A 27317-nucleotide genomic window follows, 5' to 3' on the forward strand; every position below is an offset into this window, starting at 1 on the left:
TCAGGACTGATGTTTTTAAGCTTATGTCCTCTTCTTGTTTTTTGCCCTCGCTATGCTGCAGGTATGCTGTGCCTGGCCCAGTGCGAATAAGACGTGGATGACCTTGGATCAGCAAGTGACAATAGAACAACATCTGAAAGTGCTGGAATGATGTCACTGTGGACTTTCTGATTGGCAGCCTGCACTGGTAGCTGCTACAGTAAATAGAGAAGGTAACACAGCTACAGTGTGCAGATGCTGAGCAGGAGAAGCTGTCAGGTGCCAACCTGCCACCCAAGAACACAGTTCTGAGCCTCGCTGGAGAGTGTCACCGTCCCCTGGGCTCGACTGGAATGCTGCTTTTGGCAAGTACCACTGAATTGTATTTGCATGTGTGTGAGTGTAAAACTTACCCTCAGGCAGCTTATCCTTCGCTTGCTCTGCTTCTCACACTGAGCTTAGTGGTGTCATTGTCATGTTCCCTGGCATCCTTTTCCCTCTGGCAATCACTGGGCTGACTGGTTACTATCAATGATTCTGCTCTGCTCTTTCTTTGTGTACTATGGGACCAGCTTTGCTGGTGAGCTGGGCTGCTCCTGGCTGCCTTGCTGTCACTCTCAAGTCACTGGCTTGCCTTCCCTTGCAGAGCAGGCGTCTGTTCCTGCTCCTGACATCTCTGCTTGCAGGGTATTGCTAGTCACAGCATCCGTGAGCAGAAGTTTATTGTTTCAAATGAAAATCCTAATAGGATAAGGGAGGAATAGATTACTCTAAATTCTTTAATGACAGAACCACAGCACAAGCCCAAATTCTCTGGCAATCCCTGATCGGTTTATCCTGTGGTTTCTCTCTGAATTGAACACTGACACTGCAGTCAAGGGGACACACACACAAAGAGGCAATGTCCCAAATTCAGACTTTGTTCATGTCAGCCATTCAGTAAAGTCTGTCAAACCAACTGACTCTGTATACTTCATCCCCTACAAAAGCAAGCAGCAGCAAGCAAGTCTTATTGTGCATACCATAAAAGAATCTGTCAACTGGTAAGACATGCAAAGTAAAGAATGTGCAGTATGTCCTGTTTCCTTTTGGCTAACACAGGAGTAGCCCAGTACACACTGTTTGCCAGAGCAGGAATCCATTAGTGGCATTAGCAAAACCATTTTTGTTCAGACTCAGGAAAGTTCATATAGGTTTCACAGTAACTCTGTTCCTCACATCTGCTTTGATGCTTAGAGAAGATGCACAAATGGGTTTTGTTTGGATTTTGGTTTTGGTTGGGTTTTTTTCCCTTATTATTTTCTCTTTGGAGTCCTCTGTGAAGGAGAGAAACCAGGCAACTCTGAGACTGCAGGCAAAGCAGTCCTGTGTGGCATAAGGACTCTTGATGTGTGAATGGAAAGAGGTAATATTAGGGACAAGCGCTGTTGCATTGAGGAGGTGCCAAAGCCTGCATTACTGAGGAAACAAAAGTCTGTTTATGAGGATAGCAACTAACTGTAAAGTTTTACACTGGATTTTCAGATGCAGAGAAGCCAAGCTGAATATCAAAGAAAGCAGTTCTCAACACTGACACTACCTCCACTGAACAGGATTTGCACTGTTTAGTGCAGGGATATAAAGAGGTTTCTAGGATGGGGGTTTCTGAGCCGGGGGAGTGTAAAGAAAACCCCTCTTGGGGTTGAAAGCTAACTTCAGTCTCCTAAATTCCTCTCACAGGCACGCTCAGATGGTAACAAATGGAGGTGCAGAACATAACCAATCCTGTGACGGAATTTGTTCTCCTGGGTTTCAACAACAGTCTTAAGATTCAGCAATTCCTCTTCACAGTCTTCTTCTTTGTCTACCTGATGACCTGCTTGGGAAACATCACCATCCTCACCACTGCTATCACTGACTACCACTTGCACACTCCCATGTACTTCTTCCTGGCCAACTTAGCATTCACAGATATAGCTGAATCATCAGTCACTACTCCCATTCTACTGTCAGGTCTCCTCTCCCAGCACAAATCTGTTCCATTCAAGGAGTGCATCCTTCACACGTTTTTGTTCCACTTCATTGGTGGTGCTCATATCTTTCTTCTTGCAGTGATGGCAGCTGATCGCTATGTGGCTATTTTTAAGCCCTTGCAGTACTTGACTGTAATGAACCGTGCAGTGTGTTTAGGTCTAGTGGTAGGGTCATGGGCAGGAGGATTCATTCACTCTGCAACACAGATTACTCTGCTTCTCCCTCTACCTTACTGTGGTCCTAACACCCTGGACAATTTCCACTGTGATGTCCCACAAGTACTGAAAGTAGCCTGCATCGACACCTCCCTGATAGAGCTGCTGATGGTCTCAAATGGTGGACTGCTCCTCATAGCAATTTTTGTCTTGCTGCTCATTTCATACACTGTCATTTTAGTTCAGATAAGGAGGCAATTCACCAAAGGAAAGCACAAAGCTTTGTCTACCTGCATAGCCCAGATAATGGCAATAAGCATAACATTCATTCCAGCAATACTCATCTATGCTCGGCCCTTCAAGATATTTGCACTGGACAAAGTGGTCTCCATCTTCTTTACTGTGCTTGTTCCAGTGCTGAATCCTATGGTCTACACCTTGAGAAATACTGAAATGAAAAAGGCCATCAGGAGACTTGTTTTGAGGGCTCTGTTCTCAGAAGAAAAGGGAATAGCTTAACTCCCTGCTAAATGGTCACCCTTTTGCCTTGTAACTGTTGTAACTTATAGTTATCGAAATACCTGAACTTCCAGCAAAAAGACACTTGCAGAAGAGAAATTCTTTCTGAAAAACTGTCAGTGGAAACTCAGATCTCTTTACATTAAGTGCAGTTCCCATCAACACAGTCTGTGGAGTCCAGAGAAGTTACATCTTGTTAACAGTAAATCAGGTGTGCTGAATCTTCCCTTGAAATACCCTCTTTGTTGTTTCCAGGAGCGAAGGGATCCTGCTGACTTTTCACCACCATCATTTCTGTTACCATGTGTAATGCTGAGTGACTTGTCTTTTTTGAAAACCAGTCACCTGGAATTCCTTATCTATGTTGTTCAGTCTTAATTGTATCCCAATACAATTAGCCTGGGCCTAATCCTGCAACGTTAAAACCACAGTTTCCATAGTGAGTTCAAGCAAACAAAATCTTCACTACTGATGTGGTTACACTGATCTTTGCAGGCTGCCTCTGCTAGGAAATAGGCCAGATTTCAGCTGACAGTGAACTGACAGTAAAGGTAGTAAAGGGGGGGCAGGAGATTTTTCAGTATAATGTTCTTTTTCCTTTAGTTTGCTTGCTCAAGAGAAAGGCAGTGGGAGCCATCACAGGGTAAATTCACTGCCTCACTTCAGAAACTTCACAACAGCTACTTAATGGCTAAGTGGTTTTTTACATCTTCAATGAAGTGTTTGTCTCACCCCCTCCAGGGAACTTAACTTGCCTGTGGATCATTGGAACTTCATAATTAAAACACAGGAGAACTAGAGTTAAGCAAACTTCATTTAAGCTTCTAATGACTTCGCTTCTGGGAGCTGATCTACTTCAGTATCTGTGAGAGGAGCCAGGGAATTGATTCTCTCTTGTTTTATTCTTTGGAAAGACAAGACTGGAAGAAACCTCTCTTTACAAAAAAGCTTAATTAATACAATACTCTATATACTATATATATTACTTAATATAATACTTAATTACTCTAATACAATAACACTGAATCACTTTGACATTGCATTTCAAATGGTTGAAGCTTTTAAATTCATGTCTCTTTTAAGGACATTTCAGACTGTGCTCCAAGAAGAAAGAGACATCCAAAATAATGAACGCATTTAGAATAAACCTTTTTTATAACTGCTGTAGGGTTGTCCCATCAAGCACTACCAGCAACAAGAGAGCACGCTCCATGATCTTGGAGAGGTCATGGAGATCAGGGGACATCCCAAAAGACAAGAAGGTGGCTAATATCACCTGCATCTACAAGAAGGGTTCAAAGGAAATTATAGGCCCATCAGCCTTACAGCAGCCCCTGGGAAGATGATGGAGCGAATCCTCCTAGAGGCCATCACAAGTCAAACCAAGCATATGACTGGGAAAATCCAGCACGGATTCATCAGGGGCAAAGCGTGCTTGACAAACCTGATCACCTTCTACAACAAATTAACCTGCTCAGTTGATGCAGGGTGGGCAATGGACATTGTCTACCTGGATTTCTCTAAGGCTTTCAATAGTTTCCCACAGCCTCATGCTAGAGAAACCTACACCTTATGGTCTAGGCAAGTTTTGTGTGAGTTGGGTTGGGTCTGGCTGACCACCCAGAGGGGGTGGTGAATAGCCCCTTTCCAGCTAGTGAGCTATCACCAGACTGTCCCTCATGTCTCAGTGTAGGTGCCCCTGTCAAAGTGTAGATGCATAAACCCCCAGCTTTTCTCTTCACCCTCCTGTGTGTCCCAGAGAAGCTTGAGCAGTTCCCAAGCTCAGTAAGCAGATGGAGCACTCACAGCAGTCACTTCTCCGCTTCTCAGGATAAGAAAATGGAAATACCTTTCCTCTCTATGGAGCTACAGCCCTGGATCTTGCATTCAGCTGCCCTCTGAAATACAAGTGCAGTCATTGCTACAGGATTGCCTGATCAGTAAATCCTTCAGAGAAGTGGCTATTCAAAATGCTTAACAGTGCTGCTGGGTTCAGGCTCTTCTCTGCTCCTTTGCAAAGTGCATTTCTCTGGTTATACACTAAAAACTGGTCTCCATACGCACAGATGAGCATGGACACCCAGCAACAGGTAGACACTGCACTAACCTAACCAGAGAAATGGACACCCTAAACCAGCTCTTCCTAGGGCAGTAGCAGGAGAGCAATCAGCCCCATGCTCTTAGGATAATACCCATCCTGGTCAATCAGTGGTAGCAGCTTTTTGAGTCATCTGAAGCAGAGTTAATGCCTATGGGCATTATGGCCTAGACACATTATGGAATGAAGATGAAAAGCATCTCAGGACTGTTCAAGATTTATTATAGGATATTCAGGGGAGAAACCACAGGCTGGTTGGTACAGTTGTCTGGCCCTGCCCTTTGCCTGCTCAACGATGTCCCTTATCTTCTTACTAAACTTCATTGCTAACTGTTTTCCTGGGTGATCACTCTCTATTCTGTGTGCATGTGTGTGTATGTGTGTGAGCCTGAGCGCAGTAAGCAGAGTCAGAAAGCCTGTCCATGCTACCAGCACACTGAGCAAGCAAGGCTGTGTAATTGTGTAAGTAACTATCCAGGCAGCTGAGTAAGTGAAGTGACTTCTAAACCAGCTGTGTATGACAACTGGAAGTGTTGGTTACTGGAGGGACCAGAGGTGAACAGTAGCTGGAGACACCCATTTAGGAGAGAAGGGTCAACATGGTAGGGTCATGGACTGAAGTCCAGGTAGACAACACCCACAGTCTTCCCGCCCTCCACTAAGCAGGTCATTTTGTCCTAGAAGGAGATCAGGCTTTGCAAGCAAGACCTGCCTTTCATAAATCCATGCTGCCTCGGCCCAATCACCTGGTTGCTCTGTGCACTAACTGATGAGCTCTCCAGAAGCTACAGGCAACCAGGACTTAACAACTGGCAAGGATGCAAACCTGAGTGCCCAGGATGTTGGATGGAGTTGGGGGGACCATGTTACCCATTAAGGGAACATGCAGGGGAGGGGAAACTGGGAGCAACAAAGGGGAGTGGGGGTAGACAAAAAAGGGGTATAAAAGAGGCTGGCTGGGTGTAAACCGGGGCCAGTCAGTGCTGGCCTGGCTGAGCTCAACACTTTATCACCACAGCCTGGCCTGTCTTCTTATAACATCTTTTCATAACACTCTCTGTGTAACCTCATTCTATCCCATGTATTTGTGCTGCAAGGACCAAGTGCCAGCTACTGAGGGATCAGCACGAGTGGAAAAGGGAAGATGGCAGATTCAGCAGCCACAATCCTTAGAGGGGCCTATTCCCCTGCTCAGAAGCAGGTCACTTGGAGACTGCAGATGACAGTAAGAGGGATGACTCCTAAACTGGGGCTGCACAAAGGGAGACAGAAGGGGAAGAGATTGCTCATCTTCTCTGTATGGGAGTAGGGAAGTATCAACAAGGGGCAGGGCTTGCCTCTTTCACCCAGAGGAAGGCATATGAGCAAGGCTGCTCGGAGAAATAGGGCCCAAGCCAGCCCAACCGAGGAGTCCTCAAGCCACGATGTCCTTCAGAGCTGCAGGCAGGTCCGGGAACATGAAGCTGTAGCCACTTTCCAGGGTGCGTTTTGGCACCACCCGCTGGCCCTCCAGCAGCATCACAGCCCGCTCCGCGCCAAAGACAGCGCGCACAGCCCAAGCGGGCATGGGCAGCAGCGCCGGGCGCCCCAGGGCAGCAGCGAGCTCCCGAGCAAAGCTGCCATTGGAGGTGGCAGGGGAAGACGGAGAGACTCCGTTGAAGACGCCTTGCAGGCCCTCAGTCTCCAGGGCATGACACACAATCCCAGCCAGGTCCCGAATGTGGATCCACGGGAAGGGCTGGAGCCCAGAGCCTATTGGGCCGCCGAGCCCCAGGCGGAAAGGCCAGATCATTTGAGCGATTGCACCACCACCTTGGCCCAGCACTACCCCTGTGAAAAGAACAGAGTGAGACCACAACCCCCCCGACCAACGACAAAAGGCCCCTTCACCCCCTGACCTACAAACAAGAGAGAGTCCTTAGAGGGCTGGACTGGAACACCACCCCAACAAGGAGAGGCACAAGACCTTCTCCCTCCTCTTCCCCCTCTTGCCCCAGCACCAAAGCAGAGCCACCCTGAACAGGCACGATGCCCCATCTCACCAGATCTCACCACAGCACCACGAGCTGGGCTCCCAGGGATGAGAGCTGCAGCCTCCCCGGAGCTCACCAGGCGTGAAAAGAAGTCAAAATCCCCCCCAGGACTGTCCTCAGTATACTCTGCTGTGGGGCTAGGGCGGTAATAGCCTGTGGGTGTAAGAGCAGTAAGGGGGTCAGGACTGAATCAGCCACCGCCCCCTTCCCCAACCTCTTCCCTGCCTCCAAGAGCCCAGAACTTGATCACTCCACCACAGACATCCCATATGAACAGCACAGCGTCTTTCTGGTGGCAGAGAGAGTTTTTGAACTACCAATGTGCTCTGCAAGTTCAGAGGGATGCACCGATGCTCAAGTCACGCTGGCAGCCCCAAGAACCAAATATACCAGCAAGTAACACACTGAGCTACCTGAATTGAAAAGGTCCATCTAAAAACTGGGCATGACTGTGGCAGCTTTTAAGACTGTAGCAAGCAGAAATGCAAAGAGATATACAGGGGGATTCAGCTGAGGCCCTGCTTAGGTGACAGCAAGAGAAAGCATAGGGACACAAATTCCTATCCAGCAGTAGGAAGCAGCTGATCAAGGCTTCCCTAAACACAATGACACTGATGGCAATGAAGGAGCATTTCAAGGCAAGACACGTGTCCTCCCAGAAGTGTGTTTCTGTCTGGAGGTTTGCCTCTTCAGGTCAGCTTGAGTCATGCCTCAGCTGGGCCCAACCAATACCTACGCCAGTGACGACAACCCAAGCATGGGGTGGCTGCTCAGCATCAGCAATGGCTTTGGCCAAGGTCTTGGTGGTCTCAACCCGGCTTCTGATGATCTCCTTGCAGAAGGCATCACCCCATCTGGGAAAGGGATAGCCACCGATTATAATCCCCACAAGGACACCCCAGGAAACAGCACCAAGGGGGCTCCCACCAGACCCCTGTTGACAAGCATAGGAGAGGTCACAAGAACTCCCTCCATGCTCCAGAGCAGGGAAGGACACAGAATCTAATTACCTAAGTGCATGGGGACTTTGGGAGACAGTGGCTCCTCACTTCCCAAAACAGGCCATGGGTTTTGGACTGCTTTAGGACAAGGGCAGCAGAGAAGCTGGACACCAAAGTTAGGTGATGTGAATCCTTCCCAAGTGCCTGGCAAAGGCATTTCTAAAACCACCATCACAGGAGTAAAACTTTGGTTCTGATTTTACATTATCTAAACGTAGGCATCAGTGTAATTTTGGATACGTAGAACTATGCCAAGCCTCCAACACGTCTTCGAAAGGTCTCCCAGAACTTAACAGGCCCACAGAAATGTTTTGGATACTTGAAAACCCAGCTGTCAACTGTTCGGTAACCCAGATGCCAATTGTTCGGTAACCCAAGTGCTTCCTGTACACACTGTTTCCTCCCCAGATCTCTTCCACATTCTCAATACTGTCAACACTGGCCTGTCTTGCCTTCACCTTGGAACAGCACCATAGGAGATCAAGTTACCTGCGGAAAGGGTTGAGGACATTTTCACCGGCCAAGTTCACCACAGCGTCACACTGGGGCAGTCCAGACTGAGATAGCTGGTCCTAGGCAGGGATAACAGGGACATCACATACCCGGCCTCCCCTCTGCCCAAGCCTTCCCAACAACCAAGCAGTGCAGACTCCTAAGAACTCCAGCCAGTTCCTTCATGACACTGCCCGGAGCACAAGCATGAATGGTGACAGTTTTGCTCCTTGGAGCTACAGCGGAACCCATCCCAGTCACTATAAGCCATGGAGCACCCAGGAGCCTGAGAGTACATCCACAGGAGCCAGATGCCCCACTGCATATTCCCTGTATGCCACGGCAGGCCAGGGCAAGCGGGCTTGTTCCTCAGCCCTGGCACATCCTCCCTCTTGTGACCACTCCCCTCTCATACCCAGCTGATCCGATCCTTGCCCGCCTGTCGAGAGACGTGGGTCACTTCATGGCCACGGCTCCGCAGCAACTGGGTCAGGGCTGTGCCCACAAAGCCAGTCCCGCCACCTAGAAGACGGACAGTGTGTCACAGATCTGCTACCCGGACTGCCACAGGCGTCCCCATGCCCAGGGCACGCTGCTCGCTGCTACCCCTAACCCAGCCCCCCGAGGGCCTCCACTCCCCGCCTCCGGGCACCATGCAGCATATCCTCACCCCGGGGGCTCCAAACTCTGCCCGCAGCACCCTCAGCCCAGGCCAGCGCCGCTGACAGGGCCCCGCACGGCCTGGCTGTGCGCAGCGCACCGCGGGCCCAGCTCCCTGCGCCGGGCGGCCTCCCGCGGCCACCCCCCTCCCGCAGCGGGCACAGCGCGCCCCGCACTCACCCACCAGCACCCGCATGGCTGCGCCGGGTACATGTGCGCCAACGACGCATGCGCCTGGCTTCCCGCCGCGCTTAAAGGGCCAGCGTGCCCTCCAGCATTAACCCCTTCAGCGCCAGAGCGCAGGGTCGTGGGAAGAGGCGTTATCGCGGGGGTGTAATGCTGCCGCTGGGGTTTAGATGTCTCTTCTGAGATGGAACGGAGCGCGCGCTGAGAGACACCACTGCCCACCCGCAGGCAGCTGGCGCAGCCTTTGCTTCACACAAAGCTGCCTGTGTTGTCAGCTCCTTGTCTTGAAGAGCAGAGGGTGATGCCAGCCTGTGGGCAGGACCTCTATGCATTGGTGGCTGTTCTTCCCCTTCGCAGCACGATAATTTGAAATGGATCAGATAATGTTAAACACTGTTCAGTTTGGACCAACAGTTTAGTAATTGGCTGAGAATCATACAAAAAAGAGACATCTGAAAGTACCTACCTCATACTTTTCACTGAAGTATCATTTATGATTTGTGTGTGCAGGCTTTATCTGCATTATTAAATTAAAAAATGTCAGGAGCATTTCTGGTGCCTAAGTCAAGTGGTATGAAATGTGTGTCATGCTGTTTTTTAGCTACCAAATGTAGTGGTAGTTACCTCTGGCTGAGACTTGTCTATAGCAGGGTGAGCCAAATGGCTTGCTAGAAAATACTAACCTTCAGGTGCAGCGACCTCCATCATTGTACCTGAACATAGATATCTTAAAGTGAAGCTGCATTCCATCCCAATGTCTTTAAATAGAAAGTTTACATTTATTTTCTACTAGTTTAGATCCTTTGGAAGACTAGTGGGCACTGAAGTTATAATAGCGGCCGGTAGAAAAAACTCATAGAAATACCTATGGTACGTGGTCAATGAAATGCTTACAGTGCATGGTGTACACAGAGGGATATTCCTCTGGTATTTTCTCCACCAGTTTAGGATGGTTCTGTGTGCATAGGAATATAGGCATCTGCATTTGAACTTATGGTATAGATCCCTTTTATTGCAAAAGAGAGAAAGAGGTAACTATGGATAATGATCGATTTATTTTTAAGTGATATTATTTCTTTCAAGTAGGAGCTCCTTCTTTCAAGTAGGAGCAAACAATGAATTTAAAAAATTACTTTCTCTGAAAGGTAATTTCTGATTTCTAGTCAGCCCTGGCATTTAACTTACGCTGTAATATCATGAGAACTGAGTAGGCCTCTGGTAGGATGGTGCTTACATGAGGACTCCAGAAGTCGTCCTTCAGAGACGTAGTACAAAAGCTTTTTATACCAGAATTTCAAACCACTGCAAGCAGCTGTAAAGTTGAACTTAGACATATTATCTTCAGACCATGTCAGATTGTTATGCTACCTGCTTATTTATCACAGAGAAATAGCTCCCACCCTATTGCAAACACTCATGCAATGCACACAAACACATGGACCCAGAAGAGAGCACTTCAGCCACAAGATCTCAGTTGCCCATCAACGCTTGATGGTTGGAACCTGAATTCAAGTGGTTCCACTCATTTCTAAGAGAAGTCATTAAAAGCCAAATAGAGGGAAAACAAATAGTTGAAAACTGAGGAGTTCCACACAAATAAATCATTCTGTTCACTCTAATTTATCTTTGTATGTTTACAGTGAGAATATCTCCACCTGAACTGGCTGTGTTCCAATGCATAGAAATAAGGCACTGCCAGAGCTGGAGTTTTATGTCCTAATACACAGTTGGATTAATTACAGCTTTAAAATGCTTGTGGCTTTTGAATAGTTATAAAAGGATTCTATATTACGGCTCAGATGGATTGTAAATGTCTAACTGTGATTAAATGAATCCAGACCTTCATCTGATCTAATTCTCCTAGATTTCTTTTATACCTCCTGCTTTCATCCATTACACCAACCATCTGTAATCACAAGAGACTGTTGAAAGAAAGCCCCGATGTCCCTTGATGTCCCTTGTTTTACATTCTAAATATCTGTCTGTAGTGAATTGGACACTGTGGTCATTGTCATGCTTAGTAAAGGTACTAAAGAAAACCTTTCCTTTTTAACTGTTTTTTCAGAGACCCTTTTACCTCCTGGTTTCGAAGGGTGTAGATGAAAGGGTTTAGCATCGGAATAACAATAGTATAGAGGATAGAGATGGTGTTGCTTTTGTCAGGTGAAGATGTGGCCCCGGGCTGAGCATACATGAAGAAAACAGCCCCAAAGAACAAGCTGACAGCCAGCATGTGAGAAGAGCAAGTGGAGAAGGCCTTGCGCCTGCTCTCAGCTGAAGGCATTCGGACAATAGTGATGATTATATAGCCATAGGAGATAAAAACCACCAAGGCAGTGCCCACAATAATTGATCCGCATACAGCCAGCATTACAATTTCATTGACAAGTGTGTCTGAGCAGGAGGCGTGCATCACTGCAGGGACATCACAGAAGAAGTGGTTTATTTCTTTGGGCCCACAAAAGGACAGATTGAATGTAAAGCCTGTCTGGATTGTGCAATTGATGCAGCCTGATAGATAAGAGCCCCCCACCATGAAAATACAAAGTCTCTTATTCATGATGATTTGGTACAGCAGTGGATTACAGATGGCAGTGAAGCGATCATAGGCCATCATAGCAAGGAAGAAGGCTTCTGTTGTACCAAAGAGAGAGAAGAAGAACATTTGAGATGCGCAGCCATTGTAGGAAATTATTCGTCTGCCCAGTGAGAATGTCAGTGCTGCTTTGGGAGTGATGACAGAGGAATAGCAGATGTCCAAGATGGACAGGTTCTCTAGGAAAAAGTACATGGGAGTGTGCAGCTTGGAGTCCGTTCTAATGATGAGGATCATGCAGGCATTTCCTACCACAGTGACAACGTACATTGCTGAGAAGAGAACAGAGAGGAGGACTTGCGATTCTGGGTAAGACTTGAACCCAGTCAAAATGAACTCGGTTGCCTTGGTGTGATTTTCCATGTTTCCTTTCAGATGATGTTCAAATAAGAAATTAGGCCACAGTGAATTTCAGATACTTTGCCTGGAGAAGCAATTAGAAGTATCAGATAAATAATAAGATATATGAAACATGAGAAATATGAAAGATTAAGATGTAAAACAATGGAAAGTGGATTCATCTATCACATCTGAAGATTTTCTAATGTATTCAGTTACAGATGAACCAATTATCCTGTTATATTCTCTTCAGTGGAAAGAATTACTCTGCATGCAGCTCATCCAACCTATTTTAAAGGTCTACGTTACAATCAACCTAGAAAGAGGCATTTCATTCTCGAGTTAGTCTAAACTACTTCAGATGTAACTGAGCAGAAAAATCTCGCTCTAAGATTGTAGCTCACCCAAGAAAGACACTCTCCCCTCGACACAAGAACAAATGAAAATGCTTCTTCAGTTGATGCAAAACAATTTTAAAAATACGTGTGCAAAGAAATGCATAAAAAAAGTGTGGATAATTGTAAAAATAAAGCCTATTGTTATAAAAAAGGCAACACGTCTTTAAGTGAGAAACTGAGGGTTTACGTTTTTGAAAGTACTTGGAAGAAAAAGCTCAGATGTTGAACTTTTTTAAATACATTTTCTCTATTTTACTTCACACAGGATGTTCAAACAACATTAATTGACACAATATTTCAAGCAAATCCTTTTCAATTATATTTAGTTATTTTGTTTTCACAAGTCGGGTGTCATCTCACCTACGCTTGAATATATACACTGGGTTGATGCCTACATTATAACTAATAATTTAGATTACCTTTAAATTCAGTGGCTAGAAATAAGCACTCCCACTTGAGAATATTTACCATAGAAGTTATAAATCATGTTCTAGGATTTTCTGTTTCTCTCCATTGACTTACAAGGAAGTCCAGCTCAGTCATAGTTAACTACGTATTTATGAAGATGTACATAGATGTATAAAGCTGAGCGGCATGAATCCCCATCCAGTTGCTGATATTTTGTCTGCTCTGTGTAATTTCCATTAGATAAGTTATAATCACCCTCATGTACCTAATCTTTTTAAACCAATGAATTAATTTTTAACACATTACTACAGCTTTAAGTAAAAGGCTTTTTTAAACCAGCTGACAGAAACAAAAACTAAAAATGAAGTTGCCGGAGATGCTGTTACAGCCAGTGAGAGGGGCACGTCAGTAAGATTTTTGGTTCACCTGAGGTCTGAAGAAGTCTCTGGGTTGTCAGTCTCTCTGTTGATCAAACAGAAAGTGTGTGAGGGCATTCTTCTTAACATCTTGCTCATATATACTTCAATAGGTGTGCATAAAACCACCGGGGATTCAGCTTCCAGAGTCTTCACAGCAGACATCTGAACCTCAGGTGAGGTATTTTTCCTTTGTGCCATTTGCCTTGCCTGCAAAAGAAAAAAACTGAGAGGAAAACCCAATCAATAAAGTATATTGATACCTCTGTGTGTCTTTTATCCCTACATTTTTCACTGTTTCTTCTACAGTTCACTGTAGAACTCTTCCTGTCCCTTTTAGATTTCAACACTGTGGACCTAATCAAAATCCTATGAGCCATTAGAATCTGCCTCCTTCCAGAGCAGTGGGATAGAACAGACACCCTTGCCTTTCCCCAACCAATGTGTTTCACTAAACACGCTCTCTTTGACTGGCAGGAGCAGGGTACTCACATCCCTAAACTTGGAGATGCAATACAGATGGCTAAAAATGAGGGTCCAGCCTCTAAGGGACTGGATTCCAGCAACCACTCCAGGAAGGAAAAAGCATCTCACAACTCCTGTATGGGAATCTCAGACACCCTAGACATGCTGTTATTTTTCAACAAACAAACTTGCATTCTTTTCGGCACAGGAGCATGACATTTAGTTATAGGGGATTATATGAAATGATCTTTGTTTTGGAGGGTGTTTTTAAATAAATCTACATGAAATAGTTGCTTCTCTTCTAGATATGAAAGGTACTCAAATTTTGTGACTCATGATAGATCGATGCCTTCTCCAACCAAACTGTTTGACTTTTGCATACATTCTCATCAGGTCCCAGAGGCAGACGATAAGATTAAGAGGGATAGTAAGGTTCTCAAGAGCTACGATTACACTCCTAGTCTTATGTACATTACTTCTGGGAGGTGATTTATTTACAATGCTCCAAAGGCACCTAACCTTGAATTTAGAAGTCTTCATTAGGAAAGCTTCCAGAAATAAACCTTTAGATGCAAGAGAGTACTTGCACTCTCAGAAGATTTGTGTTTGTCTAATACTTGTCTGTGTTCTCTACTTCCCCAAGAACACTTAAGTACCCCTGTTGAATAGGTAATTGATTATTTGTTTCAGGTTATCTAACTACATCATTATCAGTGGATATAAAAAATCAAAACAACTGGGTGGTAGTCCTCTTCGCAGTATATTTGAAGGATTTTCTGAACATCATTTCAAAGCAATCACCTTCAGATCAATGCTTTAAAACCAGTCAATATGTGTAGCCAAATAACTGTATTATAGGAGCTACACACCTCGTAAAATTTAATATTCCAATGGAAAGCTCACTAAGGAGTACTGAAATGCTGTGGTTTTCACTTTATATATGAAAAACTGAAATAAAGAAAGAAATACTTTATGTTTTCATTGGTGTACAAATGCTTTAATATATTGTAATAAGAATGCAGTGGGCTTGACACTCTATTGATTTTGACTGAGATAGAGTTAAATTTCTTCGTAGTAGCTTATATGGGGCTATATTTTGGATTTGTGCTGAAAACAGTGTTGATAGCACAGGAATAGTTTAGCTGCTGCTGACAAATGCTTGTACAATGTCAAGGCCCTTTCTGCTTCTCACCCTACCCCACCAGTGAATAAGCCGAGGGTGGCCAAAAAGCTGGGAGGGGACACAGCTGGGGCAGCTGATCCTGGCTGACCAAAGGGAATTTTCATACTCTATGACTTGATACTCGGCAAAAAAAGCTAGAGGAAAGAAGGAGGAAGGGGGAGGGAGACACTTGGAATGACGACATTTGTCTTCCCAAGTAAGCCCTGCTTTCCTGGAAATGGCTGAACAACTGCCTGCTGATGGGATATAGTGAATGGATTCCTTATTTTGCTTTGCTTGTGCACACAGCCTTTGCTTTACCTATTAAACTGTCTTTATCCCAACCCACAAGTTTTATCAATTTTACCCTTCTGATTCTCTCACTCATGCCACTGAGTGGGGAATGGGCGAGGGGGTGTTTAGGGCTTAGCTGCCTGCTGCAGCTAAACCACAAACAACATATCAGTCTGCTCTAGGCATTACAGGCTGTCTTTAAAATTCATGGGAGAGATAGGCACTGTTGGAGAATGATTCATAACATCTCTATATTAACGGCAAATGTTCAAGCTGTATAGAAAAAGTATTTCCTGGGGATGATAATGTGTCTCCATGAATAGCGAAAGTGCCCAGGGTAGGTGCTTAGATGTCTCATTAGACATTAGACTTAGATGTCTAATTTTGGTGTATTTTGGGGGAAACCCATGCTGATATACGCAACTCTTTATGTGGCTCCTGATCTCAAACACAAAACTAAAGAACTACTGGGTTTATTTTTCTTTGCCTCCTTTCCCATGGAACTGTTCACAGTATATTGTAGATTCATATTTTATCAATTACCCATTCTGTCATAGCAAATTGTCTATTAATACCTGGAACACAGCCAGCACGTTACATTTCTGGTGATAGCTTCCCAGTATGGGCCACTTCAACCTGTTCTTGACACTTCTCCTTAAAATTGTGATCAAGTCCTCAAAAAGGTTTGCATGAGATGTATGCATGGCAACAGGATGCACAGAACAAGTTCTTCCAGAGGTGTCTGAAGGTGGCCTCTCCGGAAAGCCAGATGTTTCATTACCTGCAGAATCTGAAAAGGCAGTCTGCTAGTACAGAGCAAAGTATGCTGATATGCTAGTCCATATCAGAAATGAAGGTCTCAGTTATAAACTCAAACCCACGTTTATCATGGTCGCATGCATTCAGCTGACAGATATTTAATATTTGTTACAGAATATGAAACATTTTGAATCACTGTGATATCCAGAGCATGGAGTAGAGGCACTTTTTATCAGATTTTCTCACAGATAAGCAGTATTTAACTCAGGTGCATCAACTGTGTCTCCAGACTCCTTCGCATTCAATGGGAAGACTTGGACTGCAGTCTGTGGGTCAGACTTTAATGTCATGACTCCTGCTGACATAATGCTGGATCCAGGGCTCATGAAGCTGAGGAAACAGTGATCTATCCTGTCAGTTGTGTTTGCATTTCTTCTTGGAGTGAATTAGTTGGTGTGCCCTGGCTACAGTAAGTTTATTCAGGGTACCAGGGCTCTGGTGTGAACCAGGGACTGAGTCCTGATTCTGTATCTATGCCACAGCATGAGCTATTCATGCTATATTCCCTCTATTGCTATATTAGAAAAGTTGTTTCCTTCTGAAGATGTTTCATTTTCTCCTAAATCAGGTATCTAAGAAAGTTAAGATTACTCATCCTTTTCCACTGCCTGCTTCTTTCCAGGGACAATAACAGAATCTCAGAGTAAAGGAATCAGATGTGGACATCTGCATTTTACATGCCTTTTACAATCCCACCCAATGTTTTCTGGACCTAGTAATATAAACAAAATCTGGGGTTCAGTTTCTAGCATTGCCAAACCTTCTCTTTAAAACTGGAGCAGTCATCCAGCTGGAGACTTAAGAAAGGTAGGCAGCACAGAACCCTAGGGGAAAAATAAAGAAGAAAAAACCCTCTCAACCACAAACCGTAGTGTGTACATAGCTCAAACTCAGATTTACCAAGGTCTAGTTCAATAAATATGGTTACTACTTGCATGAATAGGAGAGGTTCACTTCATCATGGGCCTCCTGACTTTGGTTCATCAGCACTGCCAGTTGATCTTTGTGAGCAAAGCACCTTCTCCAGAAGTCTTTAGCTGATTTCTTAGGTGTGTCATGTGCAAGTAAAGCTCTTCCTCAGGACAAACCTGACCTCTTTATTTCTAAGACAATATATGAGGGGATTCAGAAGTGGCACAACTACTGTGTACAGGATTGATACCAACTTGTTAGCACTGTAGGTGTACATGACCTTAGGGTGGGCATAAGTGAAAAGAGTGGTGGAGTAGAACAATATCACTACGGTCAAGTGGGAACTGCAGGTGGAAAAGGCCTTTTGCCTCCCTTGAGAAGAAGGGATCTTCAACACCATAAACACGATGCAAATATAAGAGGTGACCACAGTACACAGAGGCACCATGATGACCATCAGAGCCAAGATGAAGTCCACTAGCTCAGCCAAAGAGGAATCGCTGTAGGAGATATTCAGTAGGGGTGAAATGTCACAGAAGTAGTGATTGATTTTGTCTACATCATAGAACGAGAGCTGAGCAATAAAGCTCAGCTTGATGGAAGAGGTGATGAAACCACACATCCAACAGCCAGCTGTCAGCTGAGCACAGAACTGATGAGTCATGATGAGTGAATATCGGAGAGGTTTGCATATAGCCAAGAAGCGGTCATAGGCCATAACAGCTAACAGAACATACTCAGTACAAACAAAAGTCACAAAGAAATACAACTGTGTCATGCACCCGTGGAAGGAGATATGTTTGTCTTGAGAGAGGAAATCTACAAGCATCTTTGGCTCAATGACAGAAACATACCAGATCTCTAAGAAAGACAGATTTCCTAGGAAGAAATACATGGGTTTTTGCAGACTGGGGTTAGCTCGGATGATGAGAATTGTAAGGAAGTTTTCCAACACAGTTAATAAATAAGCCAGAAGTAAAGCAGAGAAGAGGAGTAGCTGCAGTTCAGGAGTGGTGGGAAAACCCAGGAGAATGAAATACCTGACACTGGTTTCATTCCTCCCACCCATTCTGTATGGGAAAGATGAGCCTTATCGACCTGCAATAAATTAAATCAATGAAAGGTAACCAGACAGGCTTAACACTCGTATCGATGTTACACCACACTTAAGACACTGTAAAAATTCAGACACTTTCTTGCTGGGTTTCTAGAAATTAATTGTGTGAAATTCATGTACTCAGTTCAACATTGTTCATGATAAAGCTGTAAGCATGTTTTACTTTTTACTTCTTGGAGATCAATAGGAACTACCAGTCCTATCTCAGCTAAGACACAAGTCTAAAAGAAGTCACATGAATCATGCTATTATATTGTCCATCCAGTATGAAGAAAAATTAGGCTATGAGCTTTTAGATAGATATTTACATTGACAATGTTTTTGTTTCTATATCTATACATTTCTAAAGTTATACCATATATAGCCCATGAACTGGGAGGGAACTGGGAAGTACCACAAGAATATATACAATTTCATATTAAAAAAAGCCAAACATGTCTGAAGAACCCTATTAGAAGTTTCTATGGCTAGCTCTGAAGAGACTTATAGCTACGTAAAGCTTATGGAGACACAGACGTACACATAGCATCCCACATATAGCATAAGTATAAACTATTTCTAGCTCTGGGTCTGGTTTGTTTGTAGCTAACTCAGATTATTCCTTAAGAATGCCTTAGCCTGTGCTTATAAAAACAAAACTGTTCTCAACCTTCTGTAGTGGGAATTCAGAGTGGAATCCACTGCCTTAGCTGATCCTGGAGAGTATGATCAATAGGGAACAGATGAAGTGCAGATTGTTGTGTCAGTTGCATGATTTATACTAACACAGGTAAATTGACCACATTATTTATATTCAGTGTCTCATGAGATTTGACGTGGCAAATCCCAGTGGAAGCAATCACAGAAAGAGGAAGGATGTTATTGTTTCCTCTCTGATTCCATACAGAGTAGAAGTACGAAACTCTGAATATGTCTAAGATTTTGTCTGAGACACTGAACCCAGCTCATGTCTACTGATATCTATAGGGCACAGGGAAAAAACTAAACACCAAAATGTCACAATCCCAAAGCACTGGAGCAGAGGATATGACCTGAATCATTCACCATAACTCAGGTTGGGCTGAGAGAGATTGGAGAGAGTCCAGCAGAGGCCAACAGTGGTCTAGAGTATGGATACTAAGAATAGTGCTGGTCTTGTTTTGTCTGGTGAGAAGAAGATTAAGAGGTGATCTCGTATCAGCCTGTAACAACCAGAATGGAAGTTACAATGATGACAAGGTGAACTTGTCAGGTGTGACAGAAAGTGTAACATAGGTCAAACCCCACAAACTGTAACTTAGCAGAGTGCATCAGGAGAAGCTTTTTTATGCAGAGGGAAATGCAGCCTTTAGCAAGATCAGATCCAGCAAAAGGCTAAATCTCTATACTTGCAGGTTTATGGTTCTGTTGTCTCAAATGGTTCTAGATCTTTATACATAGGCAAAAGAGTTGAAGCCAGAGCCCTGCACACATGCAGTTCAAATCAATTGATGTACAAATTGCCAGTTCTGATCTCTGCAGTCTCTGAAATTGTCAGAGGCTTGATAAAGTAGGGACACGATAGGGTTGGTTTGGGTTTGGATTTGGTTTGGTTTGTTTCTTTCTCTGTGTGAGACAAAATTAAAACACCTTCGCCCATCCCACCTCTTTATGACAGACTCAACTTCCCTCTTTCATTCACAGCTCCACCATTCAGCAGCACAGCGGGATGTGGATTGGGGAGTTATGGTCACTACACAACAGTTTCTGCCCATGTAAAGAGGGACATTGCTGGATCTGCTCATGAAAAGGGTTTTGATGATTCAACCTATACAACAAGTCCCAGCCATGGTGTGCTCGTGCCCTCATGATGAGGGTGACACAAGGACGGACTGACACATGTGTGCTCAGGCATGCCCACATGGAACCATGCCCATATCTGTAAGCTCACACAAAGCCAGAAACATCAGCAACTGGGGACTCTGCTGAGGAGATGCTGGGACCACCCTGGCACAACAGGGCTCAGGTACTACCGGGAAGGACCAGACCCCAGACATGCTCCTGCTCTTCCCTGAGGACCCGCAGAGACTGCACAGAGAGGGGATGGGACACATGAGCCCAGCAGAGGTGTCCTGAGAGCACTGTTAGTGTTGCAGCAGGGTCCAACCCTCCCAGCAGAAGCCCATCTGCACACAACAATGGCCTTCGCTCTAAGAGAGGTGAGGGGAGCAAGAGGAAGGGATGTGGGCTGTCCTCTCCCACGACAGTCCTTGGGCATGCGGAAGAGAAGCACCAGAGTGGTGCCCATTTCCTGACAACTTGGCTACAATTGAGCCCACAGGAATGAGCCAGGAGCACATCCCCTGCCTGCACGGGATGCCACCAGCCCTTGATCTGAGGCTTCTGCTGCGCTGACGTGTTTCTGCCCTGGAAACCCTTGGGCCTCTCATCCTGGCACTCACAGAAGCCTTCCTATGGCAAAACACACGAGCCAGGAAATTAAAAGGCAGCAGTGCCGGAAACCGGGACATGGCTTCTGAAGCACAAAGTGTTTCATGAAGTGATTTAATCGTAAGACCCAATTATTTCTTTTTGGTTTTCTGAACTACACAGTCTTTCTGTCATTAAAACTGCTAATGTTTTTGCAAGGAAAGGTTTTTTCTTATCAAGATCTTTTGGATAGAATCCTTGATTTCCTGGTTCCTCAAGCAGTAAATGATGGGATTGAAAAGAGGAACAACAACAGCATAGAAAGCAGACATGATTTTGTTTGTGTCGTTAACTGGAAGTGTTTTGGGCCTCACATAGATGAAAATGCTTGTTGCATAGAAGACAATGACCACTATAAGGTGGGAGGCACAGGTGGAGAAGGCTTTTTGGCGACCTTGTACAGATGAAATGTGAAGGACAGTGAAGATAATATAGATATAAGATAGGATTACTACAGAGAGAGGCATCAGGAGAATAAATAAGGCAGCCACAAAATCCATCAGAGCTGCTCTTTCCAAATCCGTGCAGGCTAAGTTCAAGAGAGGAGAAACATCACAGAAGAAATGGTTGATTATGTTGGGTCCACAGTATGTCAGCTGAGACATAAAAAATACTTTGCATCCAGAAATTAAGAAACCAGTCAACCAAGATCCAGCAATAAGATAGACACAGACAGTGTGTCTCATGATAGTAGAGTAATGGAAAGGCTTGCAAATGGCAACATAGCGATCATATGCCATGACAGCCAGGAGGAGACACTCAGTGTTGCCGAGGCTGAGGAAGAAGTACAGCTGTGTCATGCATCCCATGAAGGAGATTGCCTTTGTCACTGACACAAAGCTCAGTATTGTCTTGGGGAGTGTGACTGTCACATACCAGATCTCCAAAAAGGACAAATTACTCAGAAAGAAATACATGGGGGAGTGAAGGTTATAGTTTGTCCAGACAGTGAGGATGATGAGCATGTTTTCTGCTAAAACTAAGAGATATGCAGTGAGAACTATTGGAAAGAAGAGAATCTGCAGACGAGGAGAAATGGGAAATCCAAGGAGAATGAATTCTTTGACCATGCTGTGATTGCTCACCGCCGTGTCTCCCATCTACCTCTGTAAAGACAATGACATTAGTGACTTACTTTTAGTGATTATAATACATTAGAACACCTCTTTCTCTCTTCGCCCCCCCCCCCAGCTATTTTACATTCCTTTCACACTGCAGTCAAATTAATATTAGTGTTTATAGTGCTGTAAATATTCATTGAATAATCATTAAAGTATTCCAAGACAATGGTATTTAGGACAAAATAACAACAATCCTGAATTCTCTCAGTGACATAATGCCAGACTTCTGGATCTTCTTGAGGGCAATATCTGTTCTACCTAGTGATTTTTAACTTGTGCAATGAACTTATTTCTGCATTTATGAACAGACTTGTCAGAAAATCAATCACCAAAGATCCTTCTTAAAGTAACAAAATATTCTCAATATCAGCAGCAGTATTTACATGATCATTACCAATGGCTCCTTCTTTTGTAAAGTTGAAGCTTTCTTAAAGGTCAGAATTCAAGCTGTAACTTTGACAACATTAAACCAATAAGCTTAAATAAAGCTTTTCTGTTCCATAGACCATGTGTCCAGAAATTCTTCACCCAAAATCCCATTTGAAAACTCCCCACATTGTCTCACATTGCCAAAGAGTTTTGAGAGATTTGGAAGGGAAGGGAAGGAAAGGGAAGGGAGACTGATAAAAAGTATCTTCAGTAGATAGACACTGCTTCACTTTGTTTGCATGGTAATTCATAGATACTCTGTGAGAAATGAGATTTGCTGTGTGGCTTCTCAATGAAAAGATTCCATTAAAACACTCTGACAGGGAAGTGTTCTTTCCTGCCATAGTTCCTTTTCACCAGCTTCATTAGCCAATATACTACTCAGCAGACCTAGAGAAGGAGTTATTAATATTTATGATAAGAAATACTAGATTAGTAAATACTTCTATATCACTTACAAGTCTGAGTCCTTGTACCAATGCTGAACAGATCACTTGAAGTTCAGAGAGCTTGTGCCGTGATATCTGCTTATTATTCCTTCATTTTCTTGAAGACTTCACTTGGGCATTTGGTTTATTCTTCCAATGGGACCAATCAAAGAAACAAATGATTTCTTCTCTCCCTCGCCTGGCAATAGTATATGTCATTTAGCTTAAAGAACCCCAAACAACTCAACCCCAAACAACTCATACATGCAGTGACTTGGGATCACACTTGGGAATCACACTTTGGAATGAAGTGGTGGCAAAGTTATTGATAATGTAGAGGCATCCTTAAATACTCCTGTTCAAAAAACGTGTATCATTTCAGAAGCGAGTGTTTTTATCACACAAACACTCCAGAGACAGCCCAGATGAATGACTTGACAACTCTGTGAGGAGCTTTTCCTCCATCTAAGGATATTCTGATGGCTCACACCTATTGTTGTTATTGTTTTGGGTTTTCTTTTTAATCTTATCTCAGCACATGTGGTCAGAATATTAGGGTTTTTAATGCTTTCTATATACATCTATTCAATATATTCTATGATATTCCAAATAGAGAAAAAATCTACATTGTTAAGATCACAGACAGATCACTCCCTAGAGTAAATTTAGTGGTGCAGATGTTGACAAAGGCATCAGAGGTGCAGCCACTGACTCATGAACCATACAAAATTCACAAACAACTGTATACTCATTCATATTCAGACTAATACACAGTGACTTCAGCAGAATTTATAAGACAGAATTTAATGAAAATATGCTAAAAATGGGGAGAAAAAAAATCTGTTTCATTTACAGTGACCAGTATAGAAAGTCATCAATTTATTTAGTGTTTATTTCAACCTTCCTTAAGAAGTTGGGCTTCTCCTATCCCACTGTGAACACTTTCTTCTGCTCTTTTCCATGAGGATTGATTCAGTCCTAAATACAGGCTTCTTGCAGAACATGAACTCCTGTGGAGTGCCTGAGACCTCCCCTTTTGAATAGGCAGATACAACACAGGAACTGCAGAAGAGTATCTTCCTTTTGGCATCACATTTGTAAATCGAGCAGAATAGCGAAGATTTTTACAACATCAGGCATGTGAGGCACAGGCGTCTCACCTTAGCTGTCAGCTATGGACTGGAATTGGATCACATGCTGTTAAAAGAACATTTCAATTGTGTTCTCAGTACCGTTGGTGTATGACATCCCAGTCATGTCTTTTTGTTCCCTGAAGTGCCTGTGAGCCAAATCAATAAATTCATCATGCATAAGTCTTCATCAGAGAATAACGATCATTTGAAGGTAATAGGTAGAAAGCTGATTTCTTGTTGAGGATAAATGGTCATATGTGTGCCTCAGTTTCTTTCAGTTACCAGCATTATGCAGATTGCAGTTCTGAATACAACCTAAATCTGAAAACCTTTCCTTCTAACTCTTACACTTACACTCTGTCTCTAAGGAACTATCTTAATAGAGGACAGTCTGAAGACTTTTTTCAAAGCCTCTTTAACCTCCTGGTTCCTCAGACAGTAAATGAAAGGATTGAGCATGGGAGTCACAATAGTGTATGCAACTGACACCAGCTTGTTTAAGTCAAAAGGGTGGATTCTCTTGGGCCGGGCATACGTGAACAAAGTGGCTGAAAAGAAGATAATGACTACAGTGAGGTGAGAAACACAGGTGGAAAAGGCTTTCTTCCTGCCCTGGGCTGTGGGGATTTTCAGGATGGTGCTGATGATGCATATGTAGGAGATAATCATGATGGAGAGGGGAATCAGCAAGATCAGCAAGGCCAGGATGAAATCTACTATTTCAGCTATTGTCATGTCAGCGCATGACATGTTCAGCAAGGGGCTGATGTCACAGAAGAAGTGGTTGATGACATTGGAGCCACAAAAAGACAGCTGAGAGATGAAAACTACTTTCAGCATGGAGGCCAAGAAACCAATGAGCCAGGAGCATGTGGCTAGCTGTATGCAGAGCTGGTGGTTCATGATGACTGGATACATTAGGGGATTACAGATGGCCACATAACGATCATAAGCCATGACAGCAAGGAGGACACATTCAGTACAAATAAAGGAGCTGAAGAAGTAAAGCTGAGTCATACAGCCTTCAAAAGATATATTCTTGCTTTCAACAAGGAAATTCGCTAGCAGTTTGGGGACAGTGACTGAGGTGAACCAAACCTCCAGGAAGGAGAGGTTGCAGAGAAAGAAATACATGGGCTTGTGAAGCTGGTGGCTCATCTTTATCAAGATAATGATGAGTAAATTTTCCAAGATGGTCAGCATGTAGGCCACCAGGAATATCACAAAGAGCAACATCTGAAGTTCCGTCATAGCTGGAAATCCCAAGAGGATAAATTCCTGGAATTCTGTGCTGTTTTTCTGCTTCATGGCAAAGGCCACAGCATCAAGCTTCAGAGAAAAAGTAAAAAAAAGAAAAGGGAAAATATATGGAATATTTTTAAAATGAAAGAAATAGTGAGAAGAACTGCAGAGGAACAAAGGAAAAATGTCAGCTGGAAAAGAAGAAAGGAGGAATGATGATGAAAAAGGAAAAACATGAGAGGGATAAAAGGAAGAACATTATTCCATTCAGATCATATACCATTTGGAAGATATAAGAACAACTTCAATATCAATATTTTGAGATCTGATTCATAACTAGTAGCCTAGATTATTATTGAAACCTAAGGGTGCTGAATGGCCACATAACAGTGGGTTGCCCAGTTTTCTTTAACTTGCAGGGGGTCCTGAATATCCAGGACGAGTCTGCATGACACAGGCAATTTGGCTTAGTTCTGCACAACTACGTCATTCCTGTGCTGCCTGTGGAGTAGAGCTTTGTCCCCATTACATTTTCCCAGCCGAAAGCCTCAAGATATTCACTGAATGAAACAAGTATTTCCAGAGAGCAAGAGATGTTACTCTAAATTAAGCTCTCAGGGAAGGTGAATTACATTTTGAAGGGATGCATTTCTCTGTGTCTCTTCCCCTCCCATCCCCATTTTTCCATTTCTCCATCTATTCACCTTCTTGAACAATTTGATGAGCTGATTTTCATAGATAATTCTCAACTGCTACAGGTCAAAAATGAAAAGAAAAAAAACCCTTTCAAACTGGAAAATGCACATTTCTCCCCTTTACCTATACCATCCTCTAACCTTACCTAAGAAATGCTTTTTCATCTTGTTTTAAAGTTCCTCTAATGCAATATTTTATTTCAAGTTAAAAGGAATGAAACAAACCACCTCTTCCTCCCTTCCCAGAATTAGCAGAGAAAAGCATATTATAAACGAGGTTTTCAGTGCTGGAAGGACATTCATCCTCATAAAACAATTCATTGACATTGAAAAAACAGTCAAGATATTGTTCATTTAAAGCCTTTTATGGCTTCAGAAGTGGTAACATAAACCATGACTGAAGATTTGTAATGTGCAAGCACACGTAACACTGTAACCATATTACTGTTAACTTTTACCACACTGAGAAATTCTACAGGTCTAAGTAGAGCAATATTTTGTCTTTTTTTTTTTTTAGTGCAAAATACATTATTAACCATTGTGTCTCCTTAGTAGATGTATTCAGCGCTTCCTGACCTGACCAGTATTAGTTCTACCTATAGAACTATACCCATTAGTTCTGAGTGTTTCAAATTGTTCATCTTGCACATCAGTCCAGTCTCTAAAGAAGCACTCAAAGTGAGTGATTCTGATTCTCCTAAGTCAAACACAATGCTTATGTTTTCCTGTGACTTGAGCTAGAGTAAATACCTGAGCTATCGTACCATCAGAAGACTATTCTGAGAAGCTGGAATTCATCTGCTGAAGTTTCGATAGCTATCAGTTTAGTTACCTAATATAAAATATACTCAGCTTGTCTCCTTTCTTGGGAATATAGATACACAAGCATTTCCAGGTACTACTGCTCTCATTGAGAGGAAAAGGTCTAAAATAGATGAATCATTCCATAGCCATGTCTGTTTCTCTCTTCCTTCTATAAGTGCATGTCAACAAGCAGCTCAGAAGCCTAGATGCGTTGCTCAGTGTAGTTCATATGCCTGCTGTAGATGCTGAAATGCCAGTGGATTCATTCCTCCTTGGAAGAAGGTGATTACCCTACAAAAAATCCTCTTCTTACCTTCACATCACTTCAGCAGTGCTTGTGGTTCCATTCACGGAAACTCTCTTCTGAGAGGTATAGAAGCACCCATTTGCCAGCCTGATGTGCCCTCTAGAGAGGTGTGCTCCTACCAGGGGCTTACATCACGGATGTCACAAGGAGACTGCCAAGCCTCGTACAGCCCACTGGCTATTACCTGCTGCTGTTGTTTCACGTGAGCACCACAGATACAGGCTAAGTGTTAGGCTGGCAAGGTGAAGCAGACAAGGAAGTCAGTGACAAGTATGAATCAGAAGGGAGCAGTGTGTTACAACCTAAGGACTAGCCTATAGCATGATAAATCAGTGGCTTAAGATGGAAGGTATGGATTCTAAATAGAGGTACTAGGTTGTGGGTCATGTTTGATACAACCAGGGTGTGGGATATTCAGGCTTCTAAGAAAATACATACGGACTAGGCTAGACAATGAGTCAAAGTCAAAATGAATGTACCAGAATAGGCAACATTCATAAAGATTGGGGTAGTGGGTAAAATGTGAAGCTAGACCAGATTAGCTGAGATACAAAAATGAATTAAAGCTAACGAAGGAGTCAAAAGTCAATGTTGTAGCCACGTTATTCTCCACTGCCAGTGAATTTCCCAGACATCCACCAAGCCACC

At 43.6% G+C, this 27317-nt stretch overlaps 6 protein-coding genes across 7 annotated transcripts; 1 reads left to right on the forward strand and 5 right to left on the reverse strand.

Annotated features, from left to right (window-relative positions):
- Nucleotides 1-1486: 1486 nt before the first annotated feature.
- LOC115617962 (olfactory receptor 12-like) lies at nucleotides 1487-12095 on the reverse strand. The gene is made up of 2 exons (XM_030509055.1): nucleotides 11214-12095; nucleotides 1487-1558 (listed from the first exon to the last, which is right to left on the reverse strand). The coding sequence occupies exons 1-2, from the start codon at nucleotides 12093-12095 to the stop codon at nucleotides 1487-1489; spliced, it is 954 nt and encodes a 317-aa protein (XP_030364915.1).
- LOC115617872 (olfactory receptor 4D1-like) lies at nucleotides 1719-2666 on the forward strand. The gene has a single exon (XM_030508866.1). The coding sequence runs from the start codon at nucleotides 1719-1721 to the stop codon at nucleotides 2664-2666; it is 948 nt and encodes a 315-aa protein (XP_030364726.1).
- Nucleotides 4966-9162, reverse strand: SDR39U1 (short chain dehydrogenase/reductase family 39U member 1). Of its 2 annotated transcripts, none has more exons than XR_003994648.1 (6): nucleotides 8961-9095; nucleotides 8706-8812; nucleotides 8288-8370; nucleotides 7534-7651; nucleotides 6807-6950; nucleotides 4966-6594 (listed from the first exon to the last, which is right to left on the reverse strand). XR_003994648.1 is itself a non-coding variant. In XM_030508512.1 (6 exons), the coding sequence occupies exons 1-6, from the start codon at nucleotides 9144-9146 to the stop codon at nucleotides 6179-6181; spliced, it is 888 nt and encodes a 295-aa protein (XP_030364372.1). In that variant the 5' UTR covers nucleotides 9147-9162; the 3' UTR covers nucleotides 4966-6178. The 2 variants fall into 2 exon arrangements, 1 of the variants encoding a protein (XP_030364372.1); XM_030508512.1 differs by lacking the exon at nucleotides 8961-9095 and adding an exon at nucleotides 9131-9162 and having other exon boundaries at nucleotides 7530-7651.
- Nucleotides 12096-17087: 4992 nt separating the features above from the next.
- On the reverse strand, nucleotides 17088-18014 carry LOC115617963 (olfactory receptor 6Y1-like). Its single transcript, XM_030509056.1, has one exon. It carries the CDS (start codon nucleotides 18012-18014, stop codon nucleotides 17088-17090), a length of 927 nt encoding a protein of 308 aa, XP_030364916.1.
- Nucleotides 18015-20653: 2639 nt separating this feature from the next.
- Nucleotides 20654-21610, reverse strand: LOC115617964 (olfactory receptor 6A2-like). The gene has a single exon (XM_030509058.1). It carries the CDS (start codon nucleotides 21608-21610, stop codon nucleotides 20654-20656), a length of 957 nt encoding a protein of 318 aa, XP_030364918.1.
- Nucleotides 21611-23984: 2374 nt separating this feature from the next.
- On the reverse strand, nucleotides 23985-24929 carry LOC115617965 (olfactory receptor 6B1-like). The gene has a single exon (XM_030509059.1). The coding sequence runs from the start codon at nucleotides 24927-24929 to the stop codon at nucleotides 23985-23987; it is 945 nt and encodes a 314-aa protein (XP_030364919.1).
- Nucleotides 24930-27317: the final 2388 nt, after the last annotated feature.

Source organism: Strigops habroptila, chromosome 19 (assembly GCF_004027225.2).
Source record: "Strigops habroptila isolate Jane chromosome 19, bStrHab1.2.pri, whole genome shotgun sequence".
Lineage (NCBI taxonomy): Eukaryota > Metazoa > Chordata > Aves > Psittaciformes > Psittacidae > Strigops > Strigops habroptila.

Excerpts from the sequence above, each read along its gene's own strand:
- LOC115617872 (XM_030508866.1), top strand. The coding sequence starts at position 1,719 with ATGGAGGTGCAGAACATAACCAATCCTGTGACGGAATTTGTTCTCCTG.
- SDR39U1 (XM_030508512.1), bottom strand. Across the intron at positions 8,371-8,705 it reads GCAAGGATCGGATCAGCTGG|GACCAGCTATCTCAGTCTGG; the intron begins GTATGAGAGGGG and ends ATCCCTGCCTAG. Across the intron at positions 6,951-7,529 it reads GGTTGTCGTCACTGGCGTAG|GCTATTACCGCCCTAGCCCC; the intron begins GTATTGGTTGGG and ends TTACACCCACAG.
- LOC115617962 (XM_030509055.1), bottom strand. The coding sequence starts at position 12,095 with ATGGAAAATCACACCAAGGCAACCGAGTTCATTTTGACTGGGTTCAAG. Across the intron at positions 1,559-11,213 it reads ACACCCTTCGAAACCAGGAG|GTAGTGTCAGTGTTGAGAAC; the intron begins GTAAAAGGGTCT and ends TGTTCAGTGGAG.
- LOC115617963 (XM_030509056.1), bottom strand. The coding sequence starts at position 18,014 with ATGGGTGGGAGGAATGAAACCAGTGTCAGGTATTTCATTCTCCTGGGT.
- LOC115617964 (XM_030509058.1), bottom strand. The coding sequence starts at position 21,610 with ATGGGAGACACGGCGGTGAGCAATCACAGCATGGTCAAAGAATTCATT.
- LOC115617965 (XM_030509059.1), bottom strand. The coding sequence starts at position 24,929 with ATGAAGCAGAAAAACAGCACAGAATTCCAGGAATTTATCCTCTTGGGA.